The sequence below is a fragment of the Panthera leo genome, chromosome D3 (assembly GCF_018350215.1).
Source record: "Panthera leo isolate Ple1 chromosome D3, P.leo_Ple1_pat1.1, whole genome shotgun sequence".
Classification (NCBI taxonomy): Eukaryota; Metazoa; Chordata; class Mammalia; order Carnivora; family Felidae; genus Panthera; species Panthera leo.
In genome coordinates this window covers 50,528,964-50,547,220 of record NC_056690.1, presented here as the reverse complement: position 1 = coordinate 50,547,220, position 18,257 = coordinate 50,528,964, and the positions used below count along the sequence as shown (strand labels likewise).

The 18,257-nt window shown below is 41.6% G+C and overlaps 1 protein-coding gene across 1 annotated transcript in view; it reads left to right on the top strand.

The window, feature by feature from the left end:
- The first annotated feature begins 10,130 nt into the window (after positions 1-10,130).
- CDH2 (cadherin 2) overlaps positions 10,131-18,257 on the top strand; it is a 215,473-nt gene continuing 207,346 nt past the window's right edge. The window contains exon 1 of the mRNA XM_042910651.1: positions 10,131-10,255. Within this exon, the coding sequence (XP_042766585.1) occupies positions 10,196-10,255 (60 nt within the window). The 5' untranslated portion in view covers positions 10,131-10,195. The remainder of the gene's footprint in view (positions 10,256-18,257) is intronic.

Below are 18,257 nucleotides of genomic sequence, written 5' to 3'. Positions count from 1 at the left end.
CAGTTTATTTATTTTGAGGGAGAGAGCACGCACAGATGGGGAGGGGCAGAGAGAGAGAGGGAGACAGAGAATCCCAAGCAGGCTCCATGCTCTCAGCGCAGAGCCCGATGTGGGGCTCGAACTCGCAAACCATGAGATCATGACCTGTGCTGAAGTCAGATGTTTAACCAGCTGAGCCACCCAGGAGACCCTGATTTTGTGCTTCTTAAAAACAAAACAAACAAACCAAAAAACGTGTACTACATGGAATGCCTTTAGGATTTTAGCCAGATTCTAGGGTTATCTTTTCTAGGTTCTGCTGAACAAACTGAAGAATTTCCTGCTTATTCAGATCCAAGCAGGTTGCTTTCCTTCAGGCAGGAGCTATCTCAATTCATCATCTATTCATTGCTAACTTTTGCCAGGCATGTTGAGTTTGAAACTCTCACTGGAGGCTTCAAGTGTCCGTGTTCCTGCTCACCATGGTTCTCCCCCGCTGCCAGCCTGTCACCACCCCTTCATTTCTTTTCCTACAAATTCTGGAGTCTGTGCAGAGCAGCTCTGACGTCTTCCTGTCCTCTGTAGAGCTAAGAGTAAAAGAAAAAGATTTGCAGGATCTGTGTTATATTTTGTTTCACTCTCAGATAAGTGATCCAATTTGGACACAAGCTTTTTAAAAGTCCCTTATTTTTTTTTAAAGAGAAAGTATTTTCTTAATAATTAAAAATAGGCTTTTTCCTCTTCTATGTTGCTACTAGGGAGTGGTAAGCTACCCAATTTTACTAGAAGATACACTGGCTATTCTAAGCAGAAGAAATACATTTTTTAGAACCGATTCTCTGGAAATATAACTTCTGATGAAATGGTAAACAATTTCTACACAGCTGTTTAATGGATGTAAATATATCCCTTTTAACTCCAAGCTTGAAATCATCATGTGTATAAAATCTTTATAAGTCACTATAAGGTGAAGTGGTGGCACATTGTTGAACAATAAGGTTATGAAATTCAACCTCATTAGACTTCAGATGAATAATAGAAGGTTCACACTAAGGGAAAGGCAAGAGGAATTAAATATTCAGTCAATGATTCTCAACAGCAGGAACATTAGGGAGGATAGTAGTGATGGGCTTCCCCACTAGGAACTTGTCACAATATTTGGGGCAAGGGCACATATTGATTCACATACATTTATAGGATGCTCTTTTCATTCCAAAAAATGATGCTTTTTCTAGGACATTTTAGTACACACATACTGTGTGACAACAGCATCCAAAAAAAAAGGTTGAAATCATTGTGGCAGATCCCTTAGTTACTGAAGTCTGTTTTTCTCGACTACTCCAGATTTGAGGTTTGGATTACCAATATTGTAAATTTATATTTCATTAGTCTATTGGAAATACTATTCCATCCATATTATATGGATAAGTACTGCATTCTGGATTGTTTTAGCTAGTGCAAACACAAGTGAACACATGAGGGTGAATACACACCTGTGGATTGCTTCAACAGAACGTGGGACAAACTTAAGAATGGTTTTCATAACTATTATTTATATTATGTTGAGGATAGAGGATTTAGAAGGGTTTTGTTTGTTGTTTGTTTGTTTTAAGCTGCAAACTATAGGTGTTAAAACAGTGAAGTGGGACTAGGTAATATGTGAAGGAAACACTATTTCTCCCAGAACATGGAGAATAACAGGGCAGTGGGGAGTGGTGGTGGTGGGGGGGGGGTTCTTCATGAACTTCAGTAAAGGCTAGATCACAATGGTATCCTAAGCTGCTTCCATGGATAACTTGGGGACTGATGTGTATATATCAGTCAGGGAAAAAGTATCAGCAGGCATCCAGCCTCCAGATAATCACCTAGGGCTCCTTCCTACCTCTGTCAAGGAATAAGTCACAGATAAATCTAGAAAGAGAAAAATAAGGTCAAGCCACCAGCAGAGTGCAGTGTGGCTTGAGCCTGTCTCAGCTGGGAAGTCCCTTTAAATACTTCTCCAGGGCAGAAACTAGTTCCAGGACCCATACTGGCATAGGCATGTACTGTAAGGGGGGGGGGGGGGGGTGGTAATGACTCCTATTTCATCAGAGTGTGAGAAGACAGTGGTTAGGAGACTTGGTTCTAAGAAGGTTCTTGACATCTTAGAAACAGTCTGTGAACCCATCACCGAAACAAAGTGCAGGCCGGGTAGAATGGCTTAAGGAAAACTGGGAGGATCGAGTGAAATTCTGCACACTGAACATAATCCACTTCCCCAAGAAAGCCTCTGACATGAAAGACAGAGACAAAAATAAACACTGCAAGAAAAGCAACAGAGAGTAAACTGAGATAATTCAGGAAATGGAAGAAAACTTTTAAAGTAGTATGGAAAGATAAGAGAAGCTCTTACATTTATGAAACAAGAGCAAGTTTCTATAAAAGAAACTATCAGAGAACAAACAAAAACTCTTGGAAATCAAAAATATGACCAAATACTCAACAGAAAGTCTGGAAGGAAAGCTAAAGAAATCTGCCAGAAAATGTATATAAAAGAGAGAGAATGAAGGGGGCAGGGAACAGAGAAAAATGAGAGATAAGAAAATTAAGGATCCATCTGTGAGGTTCTACATCCAGAAAATAAAAAAAATTAAAGAAGCTAACTTATATCTTCTTATACTATCTCACTAACATATGGGTAGGGTTTATTTTGAATTAAAAAAAAAAAAAGGCTATAGCCTTTTTGGTAATTATAACTACCAAAAGCCATTTTACATAATTTCCAACTTTATAAAAACAACTCAAGAGGGAGAATTTTTGAAGTATAATAGGTTTTTAATATTTCTTGATGTAACAATTTGAGAACTGGGAATAGCAGCACACATCCCCACCAGCAAGCATCTCAGAGTGACACTTTCTTACTGCTGATGATGACGTGGCCTTATCTAGAGATGTGCAAATTCTGGGAGAGAATTCTGAACCGCCCTGGATGACTGTTACTTATCAGTTGTCCTGTTATGTGGACCTTCCTGTCAGTTTTGGATGCTACAAGGCTCTCCCACACTCTTGTCCAAATTCCATGTTCTCTCTCTCTCACTCTTTCTCTCTCTCGCTCTCTTTTTTTTTAGTATGACTCACTTCGAAAACTGAACAAACATTTATTGATCAATTACTAGGATTAAGATCTTGCCCCTAGCCTGTAGTTTAGCCATAGTTAACATTCTGTCTACATCATAAGCCCCTTCTCTCATGACAGAGCACAAACTTCAGATGCTTTGGTTCTTTCCTTCTTCTGATGTCCAGCTGTGCTCATTTGTTCCTGCCAGCTGCTCACCCCTTTCCTCATAGTCCTGAGGACCAGAATCCTTGAAGAACTCTTCCTTCGCCTGAAGTCATTTCAGGTTCTAGTAGGCCTCAAAGGGTTTGAAATTTCATATGGTTTGGATAACACAAATACATGTTTATTATTGGCTGGCCAGCTACTTTAGAAGTGAGAATATTCCCATCTCCCACAAATAGATTTTCTAAAAAGCTTCTCAAGGATGATTCAAAATAATAGGCCTCCCAGAAAGAAAATGCTTATTTATGATAATCACTCAGATCTTTTGAGCTATGGAAAGGATGAATCACAGTGACATACAGTGTAAATTCTGTAATAAATGGGACTATTGTTGATTTTTTACATTCACTGTTTAAATGGATAACTTGGACTGTATCTTCCCAGATTGTATTGTAATATAAGAAATCCTCTATGAATGATTATGGTGTGTTTAACTGAATATAATTTTCTCAAATATCTATGGATGAGCATGTGTTGGGCTTTGTAATAGGCAGATAAATATATTATTTTTTAAACTTGTGGGTGAGTCCAGGGGAAAAAAGGAGGATGATTTAATAAGCACAAGGCAGCTTGTTGGTTGTGCCACATCATTAAAATGTGACTTAACTTGGGGCGCCTGGGTGGCTCAGTCGGTTAAGTGGCTTGACTTCAGCTCAGGTCATGATCTCACAGCTTTGTGATTCTGTGTCTCCTTCTCTGCCCCTCCCCCGCTCATGCTCTGTCTCTCTCTCAAAAATAAATAAACATTAAAAAAAATGTGACTTAACTTTAGGTACCAAATAATCATTCCTCTTGTGATAGCTGAATCCACAGCCTTAAAGAGTACCACATATTTATCTAAAACTTCTCTCTAAAGAACTAAATAGGCTTTACTGACATTATTTTCTTAGACCACTCAGCATTTTGTGAGGAAAGTGGAACTATTTAGGTTGTATAGGTAAGAAAATATGTAAAGACATTAAGTGGCATGTTTAAGATTATCCAGCCAGCCATAGATCTGGGAAGAGAACAATGATCTCCTGAGTCCAAAAAATACTTTATCAACTGCCTTGAATTTCACTGGAGGAAAGGGCACAGAGTCAGTATAAGTTCAGATACTAAATATGTTTTAGTATCCTCTAAACCCTGACAGTTATATTTTGGAACCTTCCAGAAGGCAGATCTTTGCTTTTAAAAGGACACAAGGGCAAAGGTTTGGCACAACCAATGTTACCAAAGTCTTCAGCAGGATTTGTTTTATTTTCTGCAGAAACGTTTATCTTGAGAAATAGGCCTTCTGATTCTGAAGTAATCCCAAGTGCTGCTGTTATCCCATAACTACCTCTGCTTCCCAAGCAGAAGGTGGATTTCTTGAATGTCATGCAAATTATATTTTCTCAAATACAGCTGATGTTCAAGCAGGGCTCTGAAATCAACTGTGAAATCTTGACTCTGGGAACACACAGAAAGTGGTTCGAGAAATGACAAATCAGGTTCTCTGGAGAAAGGTTCTAAGCAAAGTAAGTTTTAGTCCCGGTCTTGCTATTATCAATTGATGAGACAATTAAAAAATGAGTTTGTTTTCCTATATAAAATCAATACATTAATATTTAAGATAGTTTCCTACTAATACTTTAATATTCTTAATGTTTTTATGCACCTTTTAAAGCCACCAAAGATTTATTACTTTTGTCAGTCTGTAGAATATTTATTCAGCCATTATTATCTACATTAGAGATTTTGTGTTGCTTTGTAAAATCTGAGCCTCCCCAAAAGCCTTATTTGTTTGTTTTCATTGCAAACAGTACTGCAGGAGGTGAGAGGAACATTCACTGAGTAACTCCATGCCAAATCCTCAATGGAAATAAGGCTATGTAATACACACATACATAAAATGCCAATGCCTTACTATGTTCCACTGTGTTCATATCAGGCTTTCTTAAGAAATACTGATATATTATCCACATTTTAGAGATCATGAAAAAGACCCTTAGAAATGTTGAGAAACTCAACCAAGTTCATAGAGCTAGATCCCCCTGAATTCAAAATCATAATCTGTTTATTATGCCCTTTTACCTTCCAGAAGGGATTCTTCTGGGGGACGAAGGGGTGCTCCTTGTAATATAAAGGCTGCTTGTGAATTGCTTCCCTGGTCATGGAAATTTATCACTCCCTTATTCACTTACTTGACCATAAGTGCTTCAAGTTACTTACTTGGTTATATTTTCCATGGAAACATTGAGTTTGATTTTCAAATACTAAAAGCACAAAAACCCCAAAAACCTAAAAAAGAAAAGAAAAAAATAAAAAATTAAAATTTTAAATAAAGGAAAGAAAGGGAAATAATATCCCCCAAATAAGAGTAGGTTAAAAAAAATAAAGCCGGGTTTTTCTTCTAGTATTGGGACAGATCGCAACTTCCCTGGTAGAGTGCCAAATGAACAGCCAGCTTGTACTCAGCAGCCAGGTTGTATGAAAGATATGAATCTTGAAACGCCAGAATCACACTAAATATGGTGAGATGATCACACTGAAAAAGGCACCGGAGAACTGAGACCCGCAGAGAGAAAAGCAGTTATGTGCCCCATGTTACATACACTGAAAAGAACAAAATATCTAAGAGAAATAAAGGACAAATCCCCAGCCTCATTAAATTTTCTTTTTCTTGTTTTTGTTAAACCTTCCTCTCATTTCATATCATTGATTTTTCTAAAGTTAAAAGGGACTGTTGAGATTAATGTAAAGAGCTTACGTAGGACAGGGAGTAAGAGAACCTGTGTCTCATTGGGGTTCCCTACTTGCCAGTGGGTAGCCTTGTGAACCTCTTTAAGCTTCAGTGTTCCTAGAAAATAAGGGGGTTGCATAGATCGTCTTTAACTTTAATTAAAACATTCCATAACTCTATAAAACGGGCATTACCCAGGCAAGGTCAGCTTTAATATACTAAAGCTAATTGGGGAGAAACTTGCAACGTGCAGGACATTTCCTAAGGGATAAGGGTCAATCCTAGCTTGCAAAGGAGGTTGAGAGAAGGAGGAAAAGTGAAGGAGTGCCTTCATTCAGTATCTGGGAAGGACCTTTGCAGGGTAAAGACAAGTGTTTGGGCATTTGGGAAGAGAGGCTGTATGTGGGGGGCTGCAGGCAGACTACTACTATTTGTGGTTTGTTTCCAAAGTGAGGACCCTTTTATACGAAAACATTGGCATGATGTATTTGTAGGTTTAGCATCTCCAGTTTGAGAAAATACACCAGAACAAAAAATTGTTACGATTTACTTTGAAATAAAATTTTAAAACTGAATCATCATCATGATATCTATCTATCTATCTATCTATCTATCTATCTATCTATGAAGACTGGCTACAGATGCAGGACACATGGTTTATTCAGCCTGTCCATGATGCTTGGTGCACATATTTATTTGCAGACTTCTTGTAGTAAATCAGCAGCAGCCCATGGACCAGAAATCAAGGGATTAGACTGATTTTTAATATATGAACTCAGACTTAATTTTTGTTATTTTCTTGTCTTCTCCCTTTTTCCCCACCACTTGGCTGTTTCCCTGGGTCACTGCCAAGCCCCCTGCAGCCCTGGAGTTCTTTAGGCTGATGGAAAGTTAGTCTTCTGACTGACAGTGCTGTGATCAGAGGCTGAAAATCTTAAGAGTTCGGTCACCATTTGCCTAGTGAAATGAATGGCCCCATTAGATTATCTTAACTATGGTACAATGGAGGCAAGGATGTGTTGCGTGCCAAAGTCAACACTAGATCTAATTTTATGAACATCAAATGGACGCACAAAGTATCCAATAACATGATTTTAGACTAGGCTATTCCTTCTTGTGATAAAAGGCTGATTAGCAAGATGTGGCTGACCATGTGATCAAGTTAATCTCAGACAAGATTCCAAAGCAATTCACAACCATTGAAAAAGGAGAGCCATGCAAGTTGGACCAAATTTTTAAAAAATGCTGCAAGTTCTTATCTGTATGATCAAAAAACTATTGGAATCAGAGAATTAGTTAGCTGACAGGCATTCCAAAGCAGATTTTGAAGTCATAGTAAGAGTTTAATTTATAAGGGCATGATGTTTAAAGCTTCTAGCAAATAATACTAACAAGCAATAGAGTTATTCAGGCTGAAATCTGTTCTAACTTTAAAGTAATCAGAACAGCAATAAACATCAATGGCTACTGCTGGGAGTGGGGAGGACGTAAACTAAGGTCTCATGTCCAGGATCAAAGCTTAATTCTTAAGCATGAAGACAGGTTCTATAAATGCCACTTGGTAATACAACAAACAGTATATCCATATTGCTACTGAATGTTTTACTATTATGTACAGTTCCTTGAAATTGGAACTTATAAATATCCTATTGCAAGGAGAACTTTTAGGCCGATTAGCAATGGTGTGACAATAATATTTAGCAAAGAAGAGAAAGAGAAAGAACAAGCCTCACCTTTCATCTTTAAATTGAATTAACATGACCTTCCTTATTCTTTTGAGAGGAAAATCCACGAAATTTTTTTGAGATCCATTTTAAAAATGGCCTACAATATTATGTTTTAATTAAAATTGAATAAGCTTCCCTATGAATATTAAAAATTTAAAAGCCTAGCCAGCAATTGTACATTATTAAAAGCTGCATCACTCATGTCAAAGAAATTAGTACTTGATTTTTAGAGATCATCATCAAGTTCTTAAATGATCAGTATCCTGAAACTCAAATTCAAATAATGTTAGTACTTCAGTTACCCAAAGCAGAGGAATAATGTTCATTAACTGCAACAAAGTTCGACGACCTCCAGAGTATGGAAACGCTTAGATAAAACCGGTATTTTTATTTACCCGTAATACTTAAAAAAAAAAAAAAAAAAAGTTCTGGAAAAAATGTATTATCTTGCCCAAATCAGTTACTCCTCACCCCTCCCTCCATTTCACAAATGTTTGTGACCCAAACTTGCAAAGTCTCTCACTTTTTGTGTCCCACTCCAAGTTCATGCCTTACAGAGAGGAAGCAAAACTCCTTTCCTGGGTGCGAACTCTGTAATGTCATTTTGTCTTTTAGATAATCCTATTTTCACAGAGAGTTCTGGCTTTTAGATTGTTTACCCCTTTCTTTCTATTTCTTCTGGTTTTCTTTGTTGATGATGTTGGAAGGTGGTGTAAGCAAGGAAGTCAAACTCCGTGAAAACTGTTTGCTAAAAATTGTGAACAGTACCACTAACGAGTAGAAATATAAAACGGGAGACTTCAAATAAAATAACGCGCACTCTCAAATTCCCAGAGGGAACAAAAGAAAACGAAACAACACACAAACTTGGGCTATTCCATCCAGCGCATCTGCAAAGGTGGGAGAAGTACTAGCGCCGTAGAGAAACTACGGCCTCCGCCCTCCCCGGCCCGCAGGTGGCTCGTGGCAAGCACCTCAGACAACAATGGCCAGGGTGGGCTCTGCCTGCGTTGCTAGTTTGCTGTGTCTGTCCCTACCCAGAAAAATCATCTATCTCGAAAGAATGACAAAACAGAAAGAGAAGCGTGCGTTCGGCTACCTCGGAGGCATTCCCCCTCCCTTCCTAATCTCTAATTCCTCACCGCGGTCCAACGATGAACCTGCCAACCATCAAGTTCCTGTGCAAGTTATTTTATTTCCCGCAGCCCCTCCACCTGCCAGGGTGGTGTTCCACGCACCCCAGACTTCCCTCCGGCGACCCCCCGCGGGCTGCAGCAGAAACGGGGTGCTTCGGCGGGGCGGGGGCGGACGGCTGCCGTGGATCTGGCCGGCTACAGCCGCAGCTCGGTGGCCTCCGATTGGCCACGACGCGGGCGGGGAAGCTCGGCGGAGGAGGGAGGCGGGGGCGAGGGCGGCGGCGGCGGTGGCGGCGGCAGCGGGCGGGGAGAGGAGAGGAGAAGAGAGAGGGCCGCGCAGCCTGGCAGCGCGTGCGGCGAGCGCGGGGAGAGCGGCGGTGGCGGCTGCGACTCGCGTCGGTCGCGCTCGCTGAGGCCGAGCAGGGTGCGCGGGCGGCGGCGGCGGCGGCGGCGGGGGGTGGGGCGGCGCGCGCGAGTGAGCGGCGCCGGGCAAGGACCGGCAGGCGGGTGCTGGCGCGCAGGCACCAGGGGCGGCCGCGGCGGCAGCTGCGCCGGACGGAGCCGGGGCAGTAGCGGCCGCGCCGACCCCCGACCTCACCCCCGCGCGGCCGAGGCCAGAGAACAGTCTCCAACTCTCCGGGGGGCCGGAAAGGGGGCCGGGAAGCGGCCCTCAGCCCCCACGCAGCAGAGGCTCCGGGCGGCGGGACTGCTGCCCTTTGTGGGCGCTGCGCGCACGGCCCGAAGCGCCCTCCCCGCGGCGCTCTCCTCGGCATCTTCGTCTTGCAGAGCGGCCCTGGAGAGGGGACCCAGAGGAAGCAAAGCCACGAGCCCGAAACCTCGCGTTGCGGAGCTCCTGGGGAGCGCCAGCCGCTCCACTTCCACCGCCGCATCCTACACCGGCCAAGGTCCCCGCCGCCTGCATCCCTCCCGGCTTCCGCTGCGCTTAGGGCCGGAGCCTAGCCGCCTGCGCTGCCACCGCGGCCGCCTACACACACACGCACACACTCTTTCTCTCTCTTTCTCCCTTTCTCACACCCTCACACGCACACCCGCCTCCTCCCCCGCCCCCTCCCCAGCTTCTTGATCTCTCGGTCTGTTTTATTACTCCTGGTGCGAGTCCCGCGGACTCCGCGGCCCGCTATTTGTCATCAGCTCGCTCTCCATTGGCGGGGAGAGGAGAGCAGCGGTGAAGGGGGTGGGGTGGGGTGGGGAGGGGAAGGGAAGGGGGTGGAAACTGCCTGGAGCCGTCTCTCCGCGCCGCTGTTGGTGCTGCCGCTGCTGCCGCCGCCGCCGCCGCCTCCGGCTCCTCGCTCGGCCCCTCTCCGCCTCCATGTGCCGGATAGTGGGAGCGCCGCGGACCCTGCTGCCGCTGCTGGCGGCCCTGCTTCAGGTACGCGGCGGTCTCCGCGGGCCGGGCCGCGGGCGGGGTGGGGCGGGCGGCGCCGGGTCCCTTTGTTCCCCGCGCCGCTGCGGGGCCAGGCTGCGCACCCGGGAAGGGAGGTGCCGCACCGCGCGGTCGGGAGCTGCGCAGGCACGAGGCTCGGCCGGGCTCAGGGGCAGGGCTGGCCGGGCCGGCTGGTCTCCCGCGCCATTCCCGGCGGGTCCCGAAGGAACAGATCGCGGGCCCCCACTGCTCTTCACTCCTGGCCGGGCGAGCTTGCAGGGGGTGTCTCCAGGCAGCAGAAGGGTGAGGCAGGATAGCTCCCAGGTTTTCCAGTTTTCTACGCTTCTCGCCCCTCGCTTTGCACTTTGCTCCAATTTTTTTGTTTATTTTTGCAGGGATGGGTCGCGAGTTTGCAGTAGGAATTCTCACTCTCGTGTCTTAGTTACGGGACGTGCCTCCATCCCACCCCACCCTGGCACCCGCGCGCCTCCCGGTGCCCGAGGGCTCCACTGTCCTATTGTCTTTACCCCAGCCCAGAGTTGCCTTCTGTTCTTGTTTTCTTGCCCTCACTGTGTTCTTTGTCGGTCCCACCTGGAAAGAAAACCTCATCCCGTTGCCCCGAAGAGTCTATACGGGCCGGGGCCTCCGCACTCAGCCCCTGGCCCCGCACGCCCCTTATCCCGGCGGGCGGGGAGAAGTTCCGTTACTCGGCTATTATTCCTCTCCCTGTGTACGCTGTCTCTGCCCTGCGTGCGTCCACGGGGACGCCTTAGCGAGGAGCCTCTGCACTTTTCACGCTTTCGGGAGAGCGCCAGACAGCCTCTTCATGGAATCAGTACTAGGAGGCTCCTCCGCGGCAGAAAGCACCTGCTTCAGGCAGGTCGCAGGCTTTTTTGCCACTCCGCGCCATCGGTCTCCAGCCCGGCCGACCGCCCAACTTTCCCGCGGCGTCCGGCTGGGGGATACCCCGAGGCCCCTCCCGTCCGCCGACCGGGTCCCGGGAAGCTACGCCGCGCGCCTCAGCTGCGACCCTCGCCGGGAGCGGGGGCTGGGCGGGGGTACCGAACATGCCCCCGCACGCTATGGGTTCCAAAGCTGCTGCAGGAGAGGGGCGTGTCCACACTGAATGCAGGTCAGGGTCCCCCGGGAAATACACCGGGGGGGGGGGGGGGGGGGGGGGCGGGCAGCGCACCCTTGTGGCTGGGGGTGGCCAGCGGGTGGCCGCTCTGAAAAGTCCGGGTGCGGCTCGGAAGTGCCGTGGCGCCGGGGGCGGCCCGGGCAGGGACAGATGGTGCAGATCGCCCCCCTCCGTGGTCTTCACGGGTCAGGGCCTGACGCGCTCCGGCCGCGGGGGGGACTGAGGGCGCCGGGGGCGGGACGAGGTCGGCGCCCGCGGTCTCTCACGCTTTCTCCCGCTTTCTCCCGCCGCCCCCTAGAGGGGTGTGGGCAGAGGCCGCTGGAGCCCTGTCCATGGTGCGCCGTGGAGCGGCGCGCCCTGCCCTGCTCTGCGCTTTCCTCCCCCAGGTTGTGCTTTCCAGCTTTCTGGCTCGCTCTCTTTTCTCTGGCTTCTTGGACGCCCGGGTCCCGTCTTTCCTTTCTCCTTTCTTGGGTTTCTCCTTTTGTTCTTTCGTCTCCTGCTGGTCTTTCTCCCCTTCCCCCACTCGCCAGTCCGCCCTCCTCGGCTCTCTCCGGACTCTGGGGTTTTAGAACTATTAGACTAGTTGTTTTTGGCCTCTGCAGTTTTGGGAAGTGGATGGAATTTCTTTTAACTGGGGGAGGAGACCCGTCAGTCACTTGCTAACAAAAGTATCTCCTGTTATAAAACCGCCCTTTATTCTTGGAGTGCACACTCCTCATTCTTGAACCCTCTTGTCACTTCATTTATTGTTTCTTCTTTTCAAATGGGGTTTGCTAAAGAGGTTAGACTGAAGGGGAAGAAGGAAAAAAATGATACTTCAATTGTTTGAAGTTAGGGAGAAGGCGAGATAAACTTAGGAATCCTACGGACAAAAGACATTTTTCTTCTTCTTCTTCTTCTTCTTCTTCTTCTTCTTCTTCTTCTTCTTTTTTTTTTTTTGAACAGGAAATGTCATAGATCAAAAAAAAATCTTATTTTTAAAAGTATTAATTTTGAACATCATTGAGTGGTCTCACAAATTTACAAAGAACTTTTAATAAATTTTCAGAGTGTGAGTCCAGCAGTAGATGGCATGTTTACTAACTTTTTGATCCGAAAGTAAGTTTTAGTTGAATACTGTGCAGGGAAGTTGTTGGTCATTAATACCATGGTGCTAAATTTGGTACCGCTGGAGCAATCCCATTTCCTCTTAGTCATCCACCTTGAAGTCAGGTATGAATTTTGTAAGTCATTTTCTTTTTTAAGCATTTAAAAAATAGCATTTATAAACGGCAAATAAAGTGCTTATCTTTACTATTGTATGTCCTTTCTCAGTTTCTTCTAGGATGTTACCTTGACTTTTGTAAACCCCCAGGAAAGGGGAAAGTATAACTTTGTCATCAAGTTATTTGTCAGTCTCCTAATTCATAGGTGCAAGTCAAGCAGTAACATTGAATGATTTGCAAGGTCATTAGGAGTGGAAGCAGAGCAGTTTATGCAACATGAGTTTTAGGGTTAAGTGCACCATGTGGATTGTACAACTGAGATTAGAAATGTCTTTGTGCTAATGGCCTGCTTTACACACCAGAATAACAAAGATCTATCTGCAAGGTGAAAATGGCCCCTCTGCAGTCATCTGCTATTAAAAGTCTATTCTTTTCTTTTCTTTTCTTTTCTTTTCTTTTCTTTTCGGTCAGACTAAGAAGACAAGAATTTTAGGAAGGAGAATGAGTAGATTACTAGGGTAGATATAGAGCGATCTTATTTTTTTTCAGACCAGTCAAAAAAGAATCATTAAATAATCAAAAGAACTTCATGCCTTTACGTGTTAACTGAAGTATTTCTTGTTTTACTTTGAACATTTTTTTTTTACTTTCAGAGATTGTTTATTAGTTTAGTTATCCTATTATATTTACATGATTCTACTCAATTTTGCACAGTGTGGTATTCAGCTTTAAGATTTTTCTCTATTCTTCTTCATTTTAACTTATGGCATTAGCATTGTCCTTTACACTCAAAATGAAAAAGCAGAAATTGAGCATTAAATTTTACTGATCAAGGGATATCACAAAGTTATGACAAGCTTCCCTTTTAAATTATACAAGTGACTTTCAAGGCCTTAAATAGATTTATCATCAGACAAAAAAAAAAAATCAATTTTACTTCTACCTACCCAGTAATTACTAGACTAGAAACCTGTTTTGTTTTTTTCATTCACATTGTTCTAATTTAAATACACTTGTATGGGTTATGAAGCATCAAGGACATCACCTTAATGTTTATAGATCCTCTGGATTCTTAGTTTTATCACATGGGTCCTGCTCTCAATCGTGGATGAGGGTATATGAAAAAAGATGCATAAACCATATGTGATTTTTACCTGTTAGGTGTATAGACTTTGAAGAGATTAATTTTCAACACCTGAAACATATAAAAAGAAACTTTATTTTAGGATGTAGAAAATCAAAGATGCAGTAATCATTTTAAGCACAAAAAATGTTTATTCCCAGTGTTTATTTGATTTTCATGTGTCTTTTAACAACTTCTTTTGAAAGTAAGGAAAATTAACATAGTTGGTGTTCACAGTTTATTCTGCTTAGTGGCTACAGTTACAGATATCTTTGCCTTTTTCTTATCTTGTAGCGTGTGGTCATTACTCATAGATGGCGCATTGCAAACATACTAGGTGTGATCTGGAAAATAATAATTTGTGCATCCTAAGATATTTTATCCTAAAATATTTTATGGACATATTTTAAAAGTATATATATATATACATGTATATGTATATATAATTTGTTAGGCCCCAATTGCAAGTTCAGGATTTACATACAGATTGTACTTGGTGACTTTCATACCTTCATGGAGTCTGCTCTGACCTTCATTAAAAGTTCAGACTGAGATTTTAAGAGGAAATTCTTTTTAGATTGTATTTTTTGCATATAGAGACTAAAGTCTTCTTTGAACAGATTATTTTGGTGACAGTGTATTGCACCAAACTGTCCTTAATTTCCTTTTTCATTAAAAATTCTCACTTCTTAAATTTGTTGTGCCTCATTAAGCTTTAGCGTTATTAATCGGGAAATGTCAAGACTTAAAGTAACAGTAAATCTTGCTTTAAAATGCCTTAAAAAAATCCTGAGTGAACTCAAATCCCCATCCTGTTTTCAAAGGGATATTCGTAAGTTAGAAGAGTGATTTTTAAAGAAAAATCCTAGCTGTTATTTAAGAAATGTAATGTTTATGTATATACTCTACCGTTTTGCCCAAGTTAACATTATTCAAATTTGTTCCTTTGGCCCAAATACAAAAAGTAATCAGGTTTAAGCACTGCACAGACTTGTGGTGAATTTTGTCAATCATTTAAAAATTACATAGATTTGGAGTTTGGATTTTGTCGTTTGAGTATTTCCTATCTGCCATTAGTATACCTTCTAGAAACCTAAGTAAGCATTTTCAAGTTGGGTTAAGAACTATAAGTTGAAATGTAATTTGTATCAACACATCATTATGCCTCACATTTCTGTCTTTCCTTACCAAAAACTTATTTTTCTTTTAATTTTTTAGCAAATTATATCAATTTATTTGAGCAGATGCTAGTCTTCCTGTATTTAACTAAATGTAGATAAGTTTTGATTAACCCTATTCATGCCAGGGAAGAGGTATATACAGATAAATGTTTTAGTTAGAGCCATATCTTCTCCATAGAGAAAGCGATGTCCTTAAAGTACTCAGAAGAAGGTGAATTCCAGAGCTAAATGGGACCTTTTAAAAGATTTGGATTTAAAGATTACAATTTATGTTATCACAGAGTTTTTGAAAGGAAAATTTAGGTTATAAATACATGCTTCTCAGTTCTTATTTCTTGTTACTCTCTTTCATACTCAGTGCACTTCCTTGTCTGAATTTCCACTGTACTTACAGCCCCTAAGCCCTTGGATTGCATGTATATGTGTGTCTATACATATACATATATATATGTGTGTATATATATACATATACACATATATATATCTATATATATATATCTATATATATATCTATGTATCTATATATATATATATATACACATATACACATATATATGTGTGTATATATAGACACACACACACTATATGTATGTAGAGGATTGCTATCTACATATGTGTCTCCTGCAATATTTATCACAGTTTAGCATAAAGTGTCAGTCAATAGCTAATTAATACCTTTGTGTGTGTGTGTCATCCAAGCTGATTTGGGCATCAAAAGTATAATTTTGCTCGGTGCAAATAAGCTGCTGTTACATAATGTCAAGGGCAAGAGCTAGTGTCAAAGGCAGAAAGCCTGGGGTTCTAATCCAGTCCAGATGTAGTTTACTCCCTTAAACTCTCATGACCTCATTTTCTTCAATAGTAAAATATTGGGCCTGGTTGGATAAGTTGATCTCTCAGGGACTTTCCAATTCTACGACTCTTGAGGCTGCTTAAAAATATCCCCCAAAATGATTCCTTTATAAAGATTTCGGAATGACTTTAATTTTTAACATAAATGGAAATATTTTCATATTATCTGAGTGGTAGAATGTCATTTTTGAGGGTCATTAACAATAGTTTATTATATATGGTAGGTTAGAAATCATCTGTATTTTTCATATGCTTGACCTTTAAAAATATTTTTTTTTCATTGACTGTGTTGCATTTACCACTGAAAGTAAATTATATTTTTGGGTTAGACTTAAAGGAAGGGAGAGTGTGATACTACTAAGAATAAAAATTATTCCTTTTATTCCTTTTGTACTTTTATGTTTCTTTGAGAGAAGATAGCTTCCATGAGAACCATTGAATTGAGTGATATGGGTCAGCACTAAAAATATAGCCCATTGACCTAACAAGTCCTTCTCTAGTTATTTTTCTGCAGGTATGTCTGTAATCATGGTATACACACAAAGCGTTGTTTATACTTACCAAGGATTGGATTTGTTGAACTCTGAATGTCATTAGTAGGAAATGACTTAATGTATTATGTGTAATATGCAGTCAGATTTGAGAACCCTTACTATGTGGAATAAAGCATTTTTAGTTCTAGTTCCAAGGCAAAAAAAAAAAAAAAAATGATTGTTAAACCACCCAATGTTTTTGGCATAGGCACACACCTAGAAAACCTTCAAAGAAGGGCAGCCAAAGTAATCAGTGGGATCTACATGAGATATCGGACAAAGACCATGATAGAAGTTATAACAAAAGAATAGGAAAGCAAGCAGTGTATGAATAAGATGAATATGACCTAAACTAACAGTAGAATGTCCTAAAGTTTGGCTGAGAAGAACCTATAGCAGGTAGCAGGCTGAGCTTCAAGTAGGTCCAATTGGAGTTTGGCCAAATTAATGGGTAGTTAAATAATAGATTAGTCTCTATGTTGTATCATAAAATGACTACATTGTGCTGTTATTTGTGCCTAAGAGATTTGTTGGTTAAACTATTGTAATATTTCTTACATTCCTTTGACCGAATATTTAATTTTTCATCTGTTCTAATGGTGAAAGTGGGGTCTAAAGTGTAGTCTAAAGACCTTACTACCATCTACAACTTGAAACACAGAAGAAATTTAGTAAGGGAATCAGATGTTTTGGTCTCCTGCCTTGAGTAAATAAAACTATTTAACTTGGGTTTTTCTCAGGTAGCATTGGGAAAATTAACTGTGTCAACAGCCTTTAAAGCAGCTAGAGCGATTTAAAAGGAAGTGCTATTATAAATACAATATGGCAATCATATATAGAGGTGCTTGGAGAAGTGGTTGATCCATGATTGGTTCTTAAGTTTTCTTTTACAAAATATACCTACGTATAACAAAAATAAACAAATAAGTACTTGAGTAAAGATATATACTTCTCTGTATTGTAATTTTAATATTGGTTTTTATGTTAATTTAAAAAATTTACTTGACTATTGCATACTTAATACACATTGTAGTTTTAATATGGGTTTTTGTGTTAATTAAGGGGGCACCTAAGTGGCTCAGTTGGTTGAGCATTAGACTTCAGCTCAGGTCATGATCTCATGGTTTATGAGTTCGAGCCCCTCATCAGGCTCTGTGCTGACAGCTCAGAGCCTGGAGCCTTCTTCAGATTCTGTGTCTCCCTCTCTCTCTGCCCCCCCCCCCCATTTGCGTGCACACTTTCTCTCTCTCTCTCAAAAATAAACATTAAAAAAAAATTAAAAGAATTTAATTACTTGACCATGATGTTTGAAAATATTTATACCCAGATTCCCTTCCTCACATTCTGATGTAATGTTTAATGTTTCAGTGGATTAGTAAAAGAAATTAGTAAAACAAAAAGGTTAACTAAAGGGGCATAATTTAGAATCTGTATTATTCCAGAAATTGCTGGAAATAGAAATGTGGAGTGACCATTTTTCTCCCTCATGAAAATAAATTTTTAGCTTATTCACCTTTCTTCTGTTGTATCAAATGCTGAACTTTTGTACTGCTTTCAGTAAGGATGGCCCTTCAGATTTTTTTCCACATATGCAGTTTAAGACCTCTCACAATTTATTTTATTTTTATTAATTGTCAGTAGGTCATTCATGTATCTCTGAAAAGCACATATACCAGAGAAAATCTTGAAACTTTAGATACTTGCTGCCACATCTTCAAATCTTTCTTTTCTTCTTCTTTTTTTTTTTTTTTTTAACTAATGTCTGGTGGTACTAAATCTTTAAAATACAATATTTTTAATTTCAGTGAAGGAAACTAATATATTGTCTCTGTTAATTATTTCTGTAACCCTGTGAGAGAGGTGGTTTTATTCCCATTTTAGAGTTGATGAAAGTGGAACTCAGACAGTTTGAGTAGTTATTCTGAGAATCCAGAGTAAAACTGTATCTGTCAGAGTAGATGGAGTTTGACTGCAAA